Source organism: Loxodonta africana, chromosome 24 (assembly GCF_030014295.1).
Source record: "Loxodonta africana isolate mLoxAfr1 chromosome 24, mLoxAfr1.hap2, whole genome shotgun sequence".
NCBI lineage: Eukaryota > Metazoa > Chordata > Mammalia > Proboscidea > Elephantidae > Loxodonta > Loxodonta africana.
The window spans coordinates 35,690,129-35,708,874 of NC_087365.1; the positions used below are offsets into that span (position 1 = coordinate 35,690,129).

General features: G+C 44.8%; 1 protein-coding gene across 6 annotated transcripts in view; it reads left to right on the forward strand.

Moving 5' to 3' along the window:
• The window catches only part of DLGAP4 (DLG associated protein 4), an 86,763-nt gene extending 68,905 nt beyond the window's left edge, over positions 1–17,858 (forward strand). For all 6 annotated transcript variants that reach the window (XM_003411691.4, XM_010591657.3, XM_010591658.3 and 3 more), the window contains 3 exons: positions 8,163–8,254; positions 8,997–9,152; positions 9,979–17,858. In XM_003411691.4, coding sequence (XP_003411739.1) covers positions 8,163–8,254; positions 8,997–9,152; positions 9,979–10,197 — 467 coding nt within the window. In that variant the 3' untranslated portion in view covers positions 10,198–17,858. The remainder of the gene's footprint in view (positions 1–8,162; positions 8,255–8,996; positions 9,153–9,978) is intronic.
• The last annotated feature ends 888 nt before the right edge of the window (positions 17,859–18,746 follow it).

Genomic DNA, 18,746 nt, shown 5'->3' on the forward strand with positions numbered 1-18,746 from the left:
TTGACTGGAACTGGAGTGGATTTATAATTTGGGAAAAATTGATACCTTTAAAATACTGAGTCTTCACAGCCATGAATAAAATTTAGTGCTGTTTACTCAGATCTCTTTTTATATCCTTCCAGTCAAGTGTGACTAATTTCTCCATGACTGTCATTGTTAGTTGCCATCAAGTTGACTCAGACTCACGGCGAGCTTATATATAACAGAACAAAACGTTGCCTGGTCCTGTGCCATCTTCATATTTATTTGTACATTTGAGTCCATTGTTGCGATTACTGTGTCAGCTGATCTCATTAAGGGCTTCCCTCATTTTTGTTGGCTGTCTGCTTTGTCAAACATGATGTCTTTTTCTAGAAATTGCTCTTTCCTGGTGACATGTCCAAGGTAAGTGAGTCACAGTCTCAGCATCCTTACTTCTGAGGAACATTCTGGTTGTATTCCTTCTAAGACTGATTTGTTCACCCTTTTGATAATATATATTCCATATTCTTCGCCTGCACCACAGTGCAGAAGCATCACTTGCTCTCGTGGCTTCCTTTTTCATTATCTAACTTTTGCATGTGAGACGATTGAAAAAGCCATGGCTTGGATCAGATGTGCCTTAGTTATCAAAGTGACATCTTTGCTTCTTCAAACCTTAAAGAGGTCTTTTGCAGCAGATTTGCTAGTGCAGTACATCGCTAGTGCAGTACATGGCTAGTGCAGTACATCATTTGATTTCTTGACTGCTGCTTCCGTGGATGTTGATTGTTGATCCAAGTAGAATGAAATCATTGACAGTTTCAGTGACAACTTCAATTTCTCCTCCACTCCGTGTCATTTATCAGTCCAGTTGTGAAGATTTTCATTTTCCTTACATTCAGGTGTACCTTTTTATTAATAATGGCAATCTATGGCCTCCCTTTCTAGTCCCATGTCTCATGCATATCTTGTCTGACTGCATGACAAGGACCTCCAGGACAGTGTGGAATTACCAGGATTATAATAGGTGTCCTTTCAGTCCTTACCTTCATGCAGTGAATACTTACTGAGTACCTATCATGTGCCAGGTACTGTTCTAACTTCTTAGAATACAGCAGTGAACAAAAACAAAGTCCCTGCCCTCATGGAGCTTACATTCTTTTAGGGAGAGACAGAAAACTAAATCAGTTAAATAAGTAATTTAATATGCAAGATTGTTCTATGTGCAGCAGAGAAAATAAACACAGTAAACAGGATAGTGAATGCTGCATGGGTGGGAGCAGTGTTGCTGTCCTACTCAGAGTGGTCACAGAAGGCCTCTCTGATAAGGTGACCTTGGAGGGAGAGAAGCCATGTAGAGATCTGGGGAGAAGCCTTCCAGACAGAGGGAACAGCAGGAGGCAAGTGCTGTACATGTTCAAGGCCTCCAGAAGGCAGCCAATGTGGCTGCAGCAGAGTGAGCTAGAGGAGAGTGATAAGAGATGAAGTCAGGGTAGTGGCATGAAGAGCCCGATCACACAGAGCCTCAGAGACCGTTGTTAAAGGCTTGGCTTTTACTCTAAGATAACTCACTGGAAGATTTCGAGGGCTGCGATCTGATGTTCTTTTTTAAAGGATTAATATGGTTTCTCTGTTCCAAAGACTTGGGGCAATGAGGGGCAGGGGGACAAATGGAAGTTGGGAAGTGAGTTAGGAGGATATAACAATTTGGGTGAGAGAAGACAGTGGTGGCCATGGACATTTTGAGGAAGGAGGGGCAGTTAGATTCTGGATATATTTTGAAGATAGGGCAGGATTTCTTTTTTTGACTTTATTGTGCTTTAGGTGAAAGTTTACAGTGCAAATTAGTTTCTTATTCAAAAATTTATATACAAATTGTGACATTGGGTGCACCCCGCAATGTGTCAGCACTCTTCCGCTTTCTGCCCCAGGTTTCCCGTGTCCATTTGTCCAGTTTTCCTGTGTCCATTTGTCCAGTTTTCCTGTCCCTTCCTGCCTTCTCATTTTCACTTTGGGGCAGGTGTTGCCCATTAGTCTCATATGAGTTGTTGGGACTAAGAAACACGTTCCTCATGCATGTTATTGTTTGTTTTATAGGCCTATCTAATCTTTGGCGAAAAGTGGACTTTGGGAGCGGCTTTGGTTCTGAGTTAGCAGGGCGTCCAGGGATCTTAGACAATTTTAAGAGACAGCTGTGCTCTCAATGCTTACAGTTTTTTTTTTTGTGTGTGTGTGTGTGTATGTGTTTTAAGTCAAAGTTTACAGCTCATACAAAAATTTATACACACATTGTTACGTGACCCTAGTTGCTCCCTCTGTAATGCCATAGCACACTCCTCCTTTTTACCCTGTATTTCCCGGGTCCATTCAGCCAGCTCCTGTCTGCCTCTGCATTCTCATCTCGCCTCCAGACAGGAGCTGCCCATTTAGTCTCATGTATGTACTGGAATAAAGAAGCGACTCTTCACGAGTATCATTTTATGTTTTAAGTCCAGTCTAATCTTTGTCTGAAGAGTTGGCTTTGGGAATGGTTTTAGTTGTGGGTTGGCAGTGAGTCTGGGGGCCATGTCATCTGGGGTTCCTCCAGTCTCAGTCCGACCATTAAGTATCTGTTGTTTTTACTGGAATTTGAGTTCTGCACCCCATTTTTCTCCCGCTCTGTCAGGGACTCTCTGTCGTGTTCCCTGTCAGGGCGGTCATTGGTGGTAGCCAGACGCCATCTAGTTCTTCTGGTCTCAGGCTGATGGAGTCTCTGGTTTATGTGGCCCTTTCGGTCTCTTGGGGTAATATTTTCCTCTTGTCTTTGGTTTCTTCATTTTCTCTTGCTCCAGGTGGGTTGGGACCAGTTGATGCAACTTAGATGGCCACTAACTAGCTTTTAAGACCCCAGATGCCACTCTCACCAGAGTGGGATGCAGAACATTTTCTCAATAAACTTTGTTATGCCAATTGACCTGATGTCCCCCAAAACCGTGGTCCCCGGACCCCAGACCCTTAGAGCAGGGTTTTTTTTTTTTTTTTTTTAATCTTTATTGTGCTTTAAGTGAAAGTTTACATATCAAGTCAGTCTTTCACACAAAAACTTATATACACCTTGCTACATACTCCCAATTTCTCTCCCCCTAATGAGACAGCCCGTTCCCTCCCTCCACTCTCTCTTTTCATGTCCATTTCGCCAGCTTCTAACCCCCTCTACCCTCTCATTTCCCCTCCAGGGAGGAGATGCCAACATAGTCTCAATAGTCCACCTGATCCAAGAAGCTCACTCCTCACCAGCATCCCTCTCCAACCCATTGTCCAGTCTAAGCCCTGTCTGAAGAGTTGGCTTTGGGAATGGTTCCTGTCCTGGGGCAACAGAAGGTCTGGGGGCCATGACCACCAGGGTCCTTCTAGTCTCAGTCAGACCATTAACTCTGGTCTTTTTATGAGAAGTTGGGGCCTGCCTCCTATTGCTTTCCTAGAACAGGATTTCTTGATGGATTAGGTAACAGGGTAGGAGGAGTGGAGTAAAAAATGGTTTGGAGTCTGAGTGACAAGCAGGATGGAGGTTACCACTGAGATGGAAAAGACTATAGGAGCTGTAGGTATCAGGAGAGAAGTCAGGAGTTCTGTTATGGACATGTTCAATTTCATATGCTTTATTAGACAACTGAGTAGAGAAGTCAAGCAGGCAACTGGCTATGTAAGTCCAGGGAGAGGTCCAGGTTGAAAATTAAATTTGGGAGTCTTCAGAGTATAGATGAAGGCCAAAAATGAGATGTGATTGCCTAAACAATAGAGAAGAAAAGCTATCCAAGAACTGAGTCCTGAGATGCTCTGGGACTAGAGGAGGGACCAGTGAGATACAAGAAAAGCCAACTGAATAAAGGTTTCAAGAAGAAGAGACAATCAGTTGTGTGAAATGCCAGTGATGAGCACCGGTGAGATTTAGAAATATGGAGGTCATTAGAGACCCCGGAGAGCTGTTTCTGGCCCGGAATTTATACTTACAGCTACTCATCTCTAGACCTGCAAGAAAGGCTAAAAAAATGTAGTCTTTTAAAAAGTTTTTGCCAATTTAAAAAATTTAGATATAATTCACACAAGATTCACTATCTTAAAATGTACAACTCAGTGCACATCACCACGAATCCAGAACATTTCCATCTTCCCAGAAACACTGTACCCATGAGCAGTCACTCCCCATTTTCCCTTCACCAGCCCCTGGCAACCACTAATCTTTCTGTCTCTATGGATGTGCCTATTTTGGACATTTCATATAAATGGAATCATACAATATATGGCATGGCCTTTTGTGTCTGGCTTCTTTCACTTAGCATAATGTTTGCAAGGTTCATTCATGTTGCAGGATGTGCGAGTACTTCCTTTTTATTGCCAAGTAATATTCTGTTGCATGAATATACCACATTTTGTCTATCCATTCATCTGTTGATGGCTGTCTATGTTGTTTCCATCTTTTGGCTATTGGCAATAGTGCTGTTACAAGCATAAGGTATATAAGTATCTTTTCAAGTCCCTGCTTTCAGTTCTTCTGGGTATATACCTAGGAGTGGGATTGCTGGGTCGTATGGTAGTCCTATATTTAACTTTTTGAGAAACTGCCAAACTGTATTCCACAGTGATTATATCATTTTACATTCCCACCAGTATATGAGGGTTTCAATTTCTCCACACCCTCAACACTTGTTATTTTCCCTCTTTTTGATTACAGTCATCTTAAAAAACAATGAAACCCATTGCTGTCAAGTCAGTTCTGACTCACAGAGACCCTATAGGACAGAGCAGAACTGCCCCATAGGATTTCCAAGGAGCACTTGGTGGATTCAAACCGCCAATCTTTTGGTTAGCAGCTGTAGCTCTTAACCACTATGTCACCAGGGTTTCCTACAGTAATCTTAGTGAATATAAAGTGGTATCTCATTGAAGTCCTGATTTGAAATTCCCCTTTTGACTAATGATGTTGAGAATCTTTTCATCTGCTTGTTGGACATTTGTATGTCGCCTGTGAAGAAAAGTCCTTCCAGATCCTTTGTCCATTTTTTAATCTGCGTATTTGACTCTTTGATTTCCATGAAGTCCAGTTTATCTTTTTCTCCTTTGTGCATTTGGTATCAACTCTAAGAAACCATTGCTAATTCAAGGTCACTCAGAGCTTTATAGTTTTAGCTCTTACAGTTAGAATTTTTATCCATTTTGAGTTAATTTTTTTATATGGTGTTAAGTAGCAACCCAACTTCCTACTTCTTATGTGGATATCCAGTTGTCCCAGCACTATTTGTTGAAAAGACTATTCTTTCCCCATTAAATGGTCTTGACACACTTCTCAAAAATCAGTTGACCATGGATGGGTTTGACTTTGGACTCTGATTTCTAGCCCACTGACCTGTCTTTATGCCAGTAGAAGAACACTGCCCTGATATTGTAGTTTTGTAATAAGTTTTGAAATCATCAAGTTTTCCAACTTTGTTCTTTCTCCAGATTGTTTTGGTTATTTTGGGTTCCTTACATTTCCATATGAATTTTAAGATCAGCTTGTCAACTTCTGCAAAAAAGCCAGCTGGAATTTTGATAGAGATTGAATCTTCAGATTAATTTGAATATTGCCATCTTAATAATATTAAGCCTTTCAGTCCATGAACAGAGAATACATTTATTTAGGTCTTTTTAATTTCTTTCCACAATGTTTTGCAGTTTTCAGTGTATAAATCTTACACTTATTTTACTAAATTTATTCATAACTATTTTGTTTTGATATAATTGGAATTTTCTTAATTTCAGTTTCATATTGTTCATTATTATATAGTTCAGTTCTGTATACTGATCTTGTATCTTGCAACCTTGTGCAACCTTGTTGTACTCCTTTATTAGTTCTAATTGTTTTAGGGTATTTATTTGGGGTATTTATTTATTTTGGACGCCTTAGAATTTTCTATATACAGGATCATGTCATCTGCAGGTAGAGAGAGTTTTACTTCTTTATTTCCAATATGCATACCTTTTATTTCTTTTTTGCCTAATTACCCTGGCCAGAACCTCCAGTACAATGTTGAACAGATGTGGCAAGAGTGGGCACCCTTGTCTCATTTCCTGATCTTAGCGGGAAAGCATTCATTCACCTTTATAATGGTAGTTATGGACATTTTTTACTGTGTCTCCAGGTGTACAAGAGTTCTGTATGGTATATATTTGGGAGTGAAAATGCTTAGGTATGTGGATAGAGTGTGCAGATGTTCAGATTTACAGTAAAGGGCCAGACTGCACTCCAGAGCGTTATACCAATTTATACCGCCATGAGCACTGTGTAATAGTATGTAAGAGGCTCTTTCCTGCCCCAGTCTGTAGGTATGAAATAATGAGCATAGCGTGCATTGCACTGGTTACTAGTGAAGTGGAGCATCTTTACACGTATTAGCCATTTATGTTTCCCTTTCAGTGAAATGCCTGTTAATGTCTTTTGCTCATTTTTCTACTGTTACTGTTGTGTGCCTTCGAGTCGATTCCAAAACATACCAACCAACCTATAAGATAGAGTGCCTTGTAGGGTGGTTTCCTAGGCTGTCATCTGTACAGGGGCAGATCACCAGATCATTTGTACCGTGGGGTCACTGGTCGCCAACCTTTCCATTGGCAGCCGAGCACTTCTACTGGGTCGTCTTTTTCTTCGTGCCTCCCAGGCAGTCTTTATATATTCTAGATTCTGGACCTTTGTCAGTTACATGTATCACTGGTATATTCTCCTAGTTTGTCACTTGTCTTTTCACTTTGTTTATGGTATTTTTTGATGAACAGAAATTCTTAATTTTAGTGTGGTCAGATTTATCAGTCTTTTCTGTTACAGTTTGCATTTTGTCTATCTTAAGGAACCTTTCCCTATCACAAGGTCAAAAAAATATGCTACTGTTTTCTTTCAAAAGTTTTCAAGTTTTGCCTTCCACATTTAAGTCCTTGATCCCACTGTAGTTGATTTTTCTGTTTGGGGTGAGGCAAGGCTTTATTTTTATTTTTTCTTATTGAATAGTTACATTGAAATGTTCGTCTCTACCCTGCTGATCTCAGATCCAGCTCCAACACTTATCAGGTTGCCCTATATGTGTAGATATGTTTCTAAACTTTCTGTTTTGTCTTTCCCTAGGTCAGTCACATTGTAACTATATAGTGAGTCTTGATAATTGGAAGGACAATTCTGGACCTTTGTGTCATACGCATTGTAGATATGTTCTCTCAGTTTGTGATTTGTCTTTTTGGATTCTTCTTCAAGAGTGTCTTGGCCAATTTGGCTCTTTGCTCTTCCATATAAATTTTAGAATCAGCTTTTCAAATTTCATGTTGAAATTTTTACTGGAATTGTATTAAATCTATAGAGAAAATTAATATCTTTATGAATTGAGCTTTTTCTAAGAACATGGTACGTCTCTCCATTTATTTAGACCCTGGTGGCATAGTGGTTAAGAGCTACAGCTGCTAACCAAAAGGTTGGCAGTTGAAATCCGCCAGGAGCTCCTTTGGAAATTCTTTGGGGCAGTTCTGCTCTGTCCTACAGGGTTGCTCTGAGTTGGAATTGACTCAATGGTAAAAGGTTTGTTTTTGTTTGTTTTTAGTGTCTTTCAGTTAGATCTTATAGGTAAGACTTTTACATCTATGTTCATAATGAAAGTGGTCTGTTATTGGTGTATCCTGTCTCCTCTTCAGGGCTCCTGAAATGAGTTGTCATTTTCTGTATGTACCTAATCTCTGGAACAGTTTGAATATATAAGATAGGGTTTATCTGTTCCTTTAAAGTTTTAGCCCTGGAAGCCCTGTGGAGCAGTTCTACTCTGTCCTGTAGGGTTGCTATGAGTCAGAATTAACAACAATGGGGTTTTTTTGTTTATTTTAAGGTTTTATAGAATTCCACCTATAAAACTATCTAGGCCTAGATCCTTTTTAAGATTTTTAACTTCTGCTTCAGTTTTTCCATTTAAATTTTTTTCCCCCCCAAACTTACTGCCATAAAAGTGTTCTTAGGAACTAGAGGATGGGGTTTACTTTATCTGTGTTATTGGTATGTTTCACAATAAGATAGAATACAAATCATCATTTGGTGATGGCATTTGATCTTATTTTAAGGAAGTAGGAGATGAAAGCCATGACCTGATCCCCCTTCTACCCCAGCAAACCCTGTGCTCTGCTAAGTCAGTCTTTTTCTTCCCTTTCCTTCTCAGTCTTAGGAAAAGTCCTCAGTGCTGTGGGCAGTGCCCAGCTACTGATGTCCCAGAAGTTCCAGCAGTTCCGGGGCCTCTGTGAGCAAAACTTGGTAAGTGTGATTCTTCTTCCTCCACAGTGGGGCTTCCAGACTGGCTGCCGGCCAGATCCCACCAGCTGGACTGGCCTGTGTGTCGGCACTGCCTAGCACAACAAAGGGCCCAGGAAATTGACCTCTCAGATCTCTGCTGCCTTTATATATAGAAATTAAACTCTGCATGAAAATTAAAAATCACTGAATGTAACAAACAAAACCATAACCTATGTCTAAGAATACCCTCAAGGTAATAACTAAAGACTAGATGTGGTATTTTTCTACTCCCTCACCTTTACCTGTTAGGAGGGCTTGCAATAGGTTAAGCCAGAAGCAAGGTAGCTTTTCCCAGGGGAGGCGCTCTTCAGCTAGCCCAGTCTGTGTACTTTGGGAGAGGAGGGAGTTCATATGTCTCCAGGACCCTTAGGGGTTTGTAGGGTGGGCAGTCAGTAATGAGCACTGTGTTGACTTAGCTTCTGTAACCACACCCACCTGGGTGCGAATCTTGGCTTCCCCGCCTTGCTGCAGAACCATCTGTCCTGTTAACCTCCCTGTAAATGAAAACATTTGTCTGCTTGGTGTGCATTAGGGACCCAGTGCATACGTGAGCCTTCCTTCTAATAACCCAGAGTGGTGGCGTGGCCATGGCCTCGGGCCACGTATATGTAAACCAGTGCAGGCAGGGAGGTCCTGTGTGGGGTAGAGTGCAGGACAAGCCTCTGCCTTGTGTTAGCCCCACTGATCTCCATCTGCCCCACAGAACCCCGACGCCAACCCACGTCCCACAGCCCAGGACCTGGCAGGGTTCTGGGACCTGCTGCAGCTGTCCATTGAGGACATCAGCATGAAGTTTGACGAGCTCTACCACCTCAAGGCCAACAGCTGGCAGCTGGTGGAGACCCCCGAGAAGAGGAAGGTGAGCATGGAGCAGTGCGGAGGGGAAGTCCAGGGACAAATTCCTGGTCGGCAATAACGCTGCCCACATCGGTCAGTGCTGCTTGGCTCCCTTCTCCGTGTGTCGTCTTTGAGCTGGGGGCTCGCGTCCATCAATGCGTGGGGTCCATGCTTGGCACTTGTCCAGCATGCCGCTTGCTCTGTGTAGTTGAGGCTGCCCCCTGAAGCATGCCATCCTGCCCTGCATGTTCAGAAAATGGGGATCCTGGGAGACACATGCCCACACCATTGGGTACTAACCTAGACATGGCTTTTGGTACCTTGGAGGCAGCAAAATGATCCTTTTCCTGGGACCATGCTGCTGGGAGTACTGGGGCTGAGCCTACTTCTGCCAGCCTCTGCCCTGAGGCTCAGGCTTTCTTCTGTAAAACAGTAGAACAACCCAATGACCCCTGTAGTTATTGGATAGTGGCCCCTTTAAGCTCTAATCCCCTAGAATAGCATGTGAGATGTGGGATGGGAGTCAAGAACCCTGCATTTAAGGCCCATCTCTAGCTGGATGACTCAGACTCCCAGTGGTTCCAAGCAAGGGTAGGAACAGGTGATTTGTCCAGGCCTTCCTGGTAGAACATTCTAGGGGTCTAAGCTTGCCTTTTGCGCCTATGCCTTGTGCTGTTCCCACTATCATTGCTTCTTTTGGCTTCCTGATTCCAAATTTGTGTTGCTTGTGCCTGATGCGGGGAGGCTGGGGTAGAGACTTCAGCTGCCAGCATATAGTTGGGGGTAGTGTCACGCAAAATGTGGCACCTTTATTTTATTTTTGTTCCCTGCTCACTGTCTTACTAAAGGAGGAGAAGAAACCACCCCCTCCGGTCCCAAAGAAGCCAGCCAAATCCAAGCCGGCAGTGAGCCGCGACAAGGCCTCAGACGCCGGAGACAAGCAGCGCCAGGAGGCCCGCAAGAGACTCCTGGCAGCCAAGCGGGCAGCTTCTGTGCGGCAGAACTCAGCCACAGAGAGTGCAGACAGCATCGAGATTTACGTCCCCGAGGCCCAGACCCGGCTCTGAGACCATGAAGGAGGAAGGAAATCATTTTTACATCATTAAAAAACAAACAGAAAAACTAAATGCAAATGGAACAAATTTTCTCAACCTTTAGTATGATTATCGCCTAGAGACCCTGAGCCAACTTTCAAATTGATGCATACAAGGGCTCACAATTTGGCTTTTTTGGGTCCCTCCCAGCTTTAGGTTATGAAGACTTCACACACATACACACAAATCAACAAGAAACAAAAAACTTTTTTTCCTCTTGCTGGCCGTGGTGGACTAGATAGATGGACTCCGGCACTCCCCGGCCCAGCCTCCAGACTGCGGTCTTTTTACTTGTTCTATCTAATGAGAAATTAGCTTGTTTACAAGATGACGACAGTCCAAGGGCAGCCTTGGGCACCTCCATGTCCCTCCTTCTCCCAGCTACTCCCCCTCTGACCTTGGATTTTTCATTCTTGGGTTTCTCTTTTCACTTTAGAGCTCACACAGGGGCCACCGTCTGACTAGGGTCTTTCTGGTTCTCAGCCTCTTTTGTGGTTGAGGGCCCAGAGGACAGAGAGGTAGCCATGCACCCCCACCTCCGTTGCCAAGTGCTCACACACACTCACACACACACATGCAGGTTCCTTCTCCCGGGCCCAGCACCTCCCACTGCTGTCCTCCAGCCCTCAGCAGTGGCAGCAGGTGATGCCTCTCTAAGCAGATGAGGAGGGTTTAAAAATGTCTTTGGAGGGAAAAAGAGATAAAGCCACAGTTACTGTACTCCAGACTCCCGCCTTTTTCTTCTTTCCAGCCCCTTCCTTCAGCAAAAGAAAATTTATGACAGGGTGCACTCAAGAGAGGGACCCCATTTTCCAAGGGGTTGTCTGTTCTCGGCCGAGCCTGTGTACAGTCCCCAAGGGGCGGGGCAGCTGTGTCTGTACGTACTGTACATATGCACATAGACCCTTAGAGTGTATATTTAACAAATGCCCATCTGCTCACCCATGCCCACCACCACTGTCTCTCGGGGCACCCGGCAGGGGGTGGGTGTGTGAATAGCATATATTTTTACATGTACTATATCTAGGTGTGTGTACAAGTGTGTGTAAAAATATATACCTTGTGTGTAAGCAGCCCTTTTTTTTTTTTTTTTTTCAATTTTTTTGGTCTCCTACCCTGCCCCCTCCCCCATGGGCCCATCTGCCCAGCCTCAGTTTTCTTTTTTTTAAACCCCAATCCTCCTCCTCTCTCCCCTGCCCCTCACTCCTACTCCCAGGGTGTCATGAGCCCTGAGCTGCAATGGCCCGGGTCTGCAGGGTGGGTGGGGAGGGCAAGGGCAGGCCGTTGGCACAGGGGCCAAGCTAGGCCACGAGCTCAGCACGCAAGGGGCTGCTCTATACTGTGTATACGACTCTATGACATTGGAGACATCCTCTTGTCCGGCGCTTGCTGCTCTGGGGCTGCCCTCGGGGCCCCATTCCAGCTTGGCCACCATCTGTGACCTTGGGCAAGTCACTTGACCTCTGTGTGCCTCAACTTCCTCCTCTGTAAAACGGGGACAGTCCCTGCCCCTCCCTACCTCACAGGCATGTTGTGAGAATAAATGAGGTCACGTGTACCAAGGGCTCCTGGTGTTATTGCATTGGGATGGCAGGCTGGGAAGAGGCGGGTGGGAATGGGCTCTCCCAGGAGACCAACCCAGACCCCCCCTCCCAAAGGCAGCTCTTTGGAGACTCAAGAGATCAAGCAGATGGTAATGCCAGCTCGAGCACACACCAGCACTGATCCTGAGCAAGGAAACCAAGCTCTCGGTTGCCTCATCTGGAAAATGAGGGCACGACCTTCACCTTATCAGCTTCTCACAAGAAATAACGACTTGCGACACCAAGTGAGCTGTTCGAGGCCACCCTCCCTGACAGTCCACACCCCTCCACACACCCAGCTGTTTGCACGCCTCTCTGGACGGGCACTCTGAACCCCCCGGCAACTACTTCCAACTTGATGGTTACATGCACTGAACGTGTCAATAGAGCCCTACTTGGCCAGGCCGGGTGGGGGGTTTGTGGAGGTCATTCTCAGAGCTCACTCTCTGGCGGGGAGACAGACACTGACCACGTCAGATAAGCTCAAGTATTGCGGGTGGTAGAAGTGAAGACACCAGAATGAAGCCGTGGGAACCTGTGGAGCAGAGCACCACCAAATGCAGTCTGAGCAGGAGCATTCTGGAGGACAAGTGGGTACTGACCAACCTGGGGAAGGTGGGTGGTGTGCAGGGGTAGGAGCTGGAGAGAGTACATTCCAGACAGAATTGTTCCAGAAGGAATAGCAGGTCCAGCACCCTGTGATGGGAACATGCCTTTTGCAAAGTTCTTGGGCCAGGCTCTGGAGACACAGACACTTGGTTTCCTTCCTCCCTGCTCAGCTGGGATCCCAACAACCTTAGGCCCAGGGAGCACAGAACCACCTTCCCAGGAGCTTTGTTCAAGCTGCCCCAGCCTTTGCCACAAGCTCATCACAACTGTGGGGGCCAGACGTTGTGTGCTTGAAACATCTTGCCCCGAACACTGGACCCAGTACTTGGCCTCCGTTAGCAGCAGATGAAAGTGCAGTGACCATGGGTGGCTCTGATTAATCCTGGGGCTAGTGCCTTCCTAGAACTGTCCCTGCCCTGAGACTGGCTGGGGCGACTCGAAGGGGAAGTGCAGAGGTTTCCAGTTGCCTTGGATGCGTCTGCATTTCTGCGGCCAGCACTGAGCCCAGCACCCAGAGGTTTGAGTGGAATGCAGGGGGAGGCCAGGCTGGACCTGAGACCTCCGTCCAGCAGGAGGCCCAGCTCTGTTCCTGTTGGGCCTTGGGGGCTGGGGCTGAGCCCTGACCCTTCTGAGTGTTTTTGCTGCCTTGACTCCCTCCTCCAGGAATCAAGACAACAGCAGCCCCCACCTTCCTGTGTGAGCTCAGCCAGGCAAGGTGCTTGTCTGGGCCAGGCCAGTCCAACAGAAGTAAAATGCCCCAAAGGTATGTCGTGGGGTTGGGGGGTATTATCGCTGTTACCCAGGGGGGTCACCTAGTGCCAGGCTGTGGCCAGCAGGGCTGCCGAGCACAGCCCTACGTTTCCAGAGCGGCCTCCGGCCAGCTTCCTCCAGCCCATCCACCCAGCAGGCCCCAGATGAGCAGGTGAAGGTACTGCTCCCGATGCCACGTGTGGGGTGTCAATATTAAGCAGGTTTTCCACCCTTGACTTTATTTCATTCCCCAGTTATTTATTTTAAAAAATTAAAAAGCTGAAAGAATACTACAATGAACACCATATCTTTTACCCAGAATCACCCATTTTGCCACAGTGTTTGCCATACTTTGCCATATTTGCTTTATCCCTCCTGGGAGACACATATACACACACACACAAACACACACGTTTTTCCTGAGGCAAAGCTGCAAACAGCATGACACTTCACTCCAAAATACGTCCTGCAACTCTGAGAAGGAGGACGTGCCTACTGACCACAACACCATTATCTCTCAAACAACACAGGAGCGATGCAGGGAGGGCTCCCACCCCCCAGATGTCATCCAGTTTCCCCAATTGCCCTAATAATGTCCTTTATGGACTTTGTTCCCATCCAGGGTCCGGTCAGAAACCATTGCATTCAGTAATCGTGTCTTTAGTCTCTTTTCATCAGAAACAGTTCCCCTACTGTTTTTGCTTTGTTTTCCAGGACAGGGACATTATTTAAGTGTTCAAGTATCTTGTTGAATGTCACATAACTTGGATTTGTCTGTTTTCTCGTGACTACATTCAGATTACACAGTTTTGACAAGAGCATGACACAGCTGATGCCCCATCTCCTCCACTTCAGGGAAAGGCTGAGAAGCAGCTTCCCAAAGCAGTTGGGGATGAGTGTCCAAAGCCCAGTCCTTGAGGAAACAGGAAGGGCCCAGCACAAGGACAGACAGAAGCACCTCCGGAAGGCTGCAGGGTGGTTGGGGAAGAGGCAGAGGGGCACAGAAGCTTGTCAGCCACCACGGTCTGTTCCTAGACAGGGCAAAGAGAGCAGAGAGACGCAAGCTCCCCTTCCAGACCCCCTCGCTCCCTCAGGGTCGCAGAGCCCCTACCTATGCCCTCAAGACCAGAGAGAAGGTTTGGCCAGAGCCTGGAACAGCACTGGGTCCAGGAGCATTATGGACAGGACAAAGGGATAAGAATGAGCCTGAAGACTAAGGACCACATAAGCACCAGCAGGGTAAACTTTGCTGAAGATCCCACCACCGGTGGATCACTACCAGTGGAGTGGGGTTTATAAGAGAAATATAAAATTGTTTCTCCCGCCCTGACTCTGTGGATGATGTGTAAAACCAACATGATCCCTGCAGCCACTCCTGCCTGTTCCTCATTGCAGCCAGAGGAAACTTCTCAAAATGCCAGTGAGCGGCGCACCCTCCACTGAGAACCCTCGGTGGCCTGCCCACTGCCCCCAGGAGAAAATCCGGCCTCACCTTGGCTGCAGAGGCCCTTGCCCACCGTCCTCACGCACCTCCGTTGACAGCGCCCCCTGCTCTCCAGCCACATCTCGGTGCCTCGCGCAGGAAGCCCTGGATGTCCCACCAACGCAGGCAACAACTTCTCTTTCCTTAGTTTACAGGTCAGTTGGCATTTCCTTAGGGAAGCCCCCCCCAAGTGCCTGGGCCAGGTCGCCGTGAGCCCCTCTACATGCTACACCATAGTCACATGGCTTTTCTTTGCTGTTCATCACCGATGCCCCTGACGTGAGGATGAATTATATCTGTGTGGTTATATGTGAAAATCTGTCTCCACAGAGGAGATAATGGACTCCCTGAGGGAGGGCAGGAGTGCCTAGCACAGACAAGAGCCTCAAGAACTATTTCTTCAATTAATGGCTTTGTTGGGGGGCTTCAGAGAAAAGGCAGCACTTGAGCTGGGCTTTGAGGGATGAGTAGGAGTCCTCCAAGCAGTAGCAGGGAAAGGCATAGTGAGCAGAGAGGCATGAGTGGGACCAGTGCTGTGCCAGGCTAAGGAGTAAGAGCTTTCCCCAGAGCCAGGTTTTGGATGGAAGAGGACCATTTCTTACCACAGTCCCAGCTTCCCATGAGACAGGACACCCCCAGGCCCAGTCTCCATGAAGCCATGGTACCCTCTGGACCCATCCAGCAGAGGGTTTATCTCTAAAATGTGTCACAGCAGAGCCCACACCCGGTGATGCCCCTCTGTCCAAGGCGACATGCCCTTGGGGGCCCTCGGTTGCCTTATGACTTTAACTTTCTCTCTCCTACAGCTACACCTACAGCTTTGTACTTTTCCCTCAACTCCAAACTTCTCATTCAGTATTTCCACTTGCATGTCTAACAGGTCTAACAGGTAATTCAAACTTAATGTCACCAACTAATGAAAGTAAAAGGAATGATGAAGTTAGAAATCACCATTTGGCAACCATCAGAGTAATAACTGAATCATCAGCGGATGTTAAAAGTAGCGGGTGGAAGTTTGATGAGAAAATGCAAATTCAAAGTTATTGTTGTTAGTGGCCATCGAGTCAATTCCAACTCATGGAGACCCCACTTACGCAGAGTAGATCCGCTCCCTAGAGTCTTCAAGGCTCTGACCTTTTGGAAGCAGATCACCAGGCCTGTCTTCTGAAGCACATCCGGGTGGGTTTGAACCACCAACCTTCAAGCTAGTATTTGAGCACTTAGCTCACTGCACTGTACAACGTGTTAATTACAAAAGGGAGAAACAGTTACTTTATGACAGATGAACCTGGCAGATACTACCTTGATTTGATGCACTGAGAAGAACACAGCATCATGCCTGTGGTAGTCCTGTCAAAATGTATAACTTGCATCTAATCATGAGAAAACACACAGTGAACGGCCTGGGCTCTCCAACAATGTCAGTGTCATGAAAGACAAAAGCGGGGGTGCTGGAACAACTGAATAACCACAAGCAAAAGAATGACACTGGACCCCTACATCACTCCACTGACAAAAGTTAACTCAAACGAGATCATAACCTAAATATAAGAGCTAAAACTATAAAACTCTTAAAAGAAAATGCAGTTGTAAATCTTCATGATCTTGGATTTGGCCATGGACTCTGACTTGACACCAAAAGTACAAGTGACAAAAGAAAAAACGGATAAATTAGACTATGAAATTCAAAACTTTAGTGAATCAAAGGACATTATCAAAAAGGTGAAAAAACCTACCGAATAGGAAAAATATTTGCAAATCATCTGAAAAGAGTTTAATATCCAGAATACATAAAGAGTTCTTATAACTCGACAAAAAGACAATCCAATTAAGAAATGGACAAAGGAACTGAATAGACGTTTGTCCAATGAAGATATACAAATGGCCAACAAGTACACGGAAAGATGCTCATCATCACTGGTCATTAAGGCAATTCAAATCAAAACCACAGCCATAGACCACTTCACATCCACTAGAAGGACTTTTTTAAAAAAATGGAAAATAACAAGTGTTGGAGAGAACGCAGAGAAATAGGAACAATCATATATTGCTACTGGAGATGTAAAATGATACAGGTGTTAAAGAAAAGTCTGGTGGTTTCCCAAAAAGTTAAATACAGAATTACCACATAACCCAGCAATTCCACTCCTAGGTATATACCCAAGAAATAAAAACATATGCCCACACAGAAATTTGTACAGAAATGTTTACAGCAGTGTTATTCATAATAGTCAAAAAGTGGAATAAACTCAACTGTCCATCGAGAGATGAATGGATAGACAAATTGTGGTATACAAGCAGTTCCCGGGTTACAAATGTCCGACTTAATACTTGCCCTTTAACGTTACGCAAATTTGGCCTCATTTTGAAACTACTCAGCCAACCCCTACTCACAACAAACTCTTCATGGCAATCACTTTGACTTGCTGCAGGTGCAGCTTTGAGATCATTGAAAAGGCTTTAGCCATTTCTTGCACTAACGTGTAAGGCTAAATAAGGACCGCATGCACCTGCTCCGACTTACCTACATATTCAACTTAAAGACACACTTAGAATGGATCCCGTCTGACTGCCTGTATACACAAATGGAATCATGTTCAGCCATAAAAAGGAACAAAGGAGTGATGTTTTGTTAGCTGCTACGGACTCGGGTCACCATGACTGGGTGTTATAGAGTAGAACGGAGCTCCAAGGGGTCTTCTTGGCTATACTCTTTACAGAAGCAGATCGCCAGGGCCTTCTTTTGACGCACCACTGAGTGAGTTCGAACCACCAACCTTTCAGTTGGTAGCCAAGTGCAAACTGTTTGTGCCACCCAGAGTCCAGATACATGCTACAATTTGGATGGACCGGAGAAAACATTATGCTAAATTAAAGAAGCCAGACACAAAAGGTAACATGTTGATGTGTAATTTATCCTGTTATATGATATATCCAGAAGAGACAAAGCCCTATGGCTCTATAGTCAAAAAGCAGAGGTTACAAGAAGATGAGAGGGGGCGGGGGGGAGTGATTACTTACTAGGTAAGGGGTGCTGTTACGGACTGATCAAAGTTCTGCAACTAGAGCGAGCCAGTGGCTGAACAACATTGTGAACAAGCTAAATATCCCTGAATGGTGCACTTTAAAATGCTTAATTGTATGTTATGTGAATTCACCTCAGTAGGAGGGAAAAAAAAAAAAAACTGAGGAACTGTTCCAGATTAAAAGAGACTAAAAACATCTCAACAGATGCAGAAAAAGCATACGGCAAAACTCAAAATCCTTTCATTATAAAAACACTCAAAAAACTAGGGATAGAAAAGAAACTCCTCAGCCTGAAAAACCCATAGCTAACATCACATATAATGGCAAAAGACTGAAAGCTTTCTCCCTAAGATCAACAATAAGACAAGAGTGCTCACTCTCACCATTTCTATTCAATATTGTACTAGAGGTTCTGGCCAGGGAAATTAGTCAAGAAAAAGAAATAAAAGGCACCAAGACTGGAAAAGAAGAAGTAAGACTATTTCTATTTTCAGATGACATGTATCTTTAAATAGAAAATCCCAAGGAATACACACACACACAATCATTAAGCTATTAAAGAAGTTCAGCAAGATTGCAGGATACAAGATGAACATAGAAAAATAATTGTATTTCTAAACATTAGCAATGAACAATCTGGAAATGAATTTAAGAAAACAATTTCATTTACAGTAGCATCAGAAAAATAAAATACTTAGGAATAAATTAAACCAAGAAAGTGAAAGACTCGTACACTGAAAATTATAAAACATAACTCCAAAAAATACAGGCGCCTTGGTGGCTCAGTGGTTAAGAACTAAACTGATAAAAAAAAAGCCCCAAATAAATGCAAAGACATCTTTGTTCATGGATTAGAAGAAACTACGTTAAGATGCCAGTGCTTCCAAGTTGATGTTACAGATTCGACATGATCCCCATCAAAATACCAGCTGCCTTTTTTTGTGGAAATTGACAAGCTGATCCTAAAATTCATATGGAAAAGTAAAGGACCTCAAATAGCCAAAACAATCTTGAAAAAGAGGAACTAGGTCGGAAAACTCAAACGTCTCAACTTCAAAACTTACTATGGA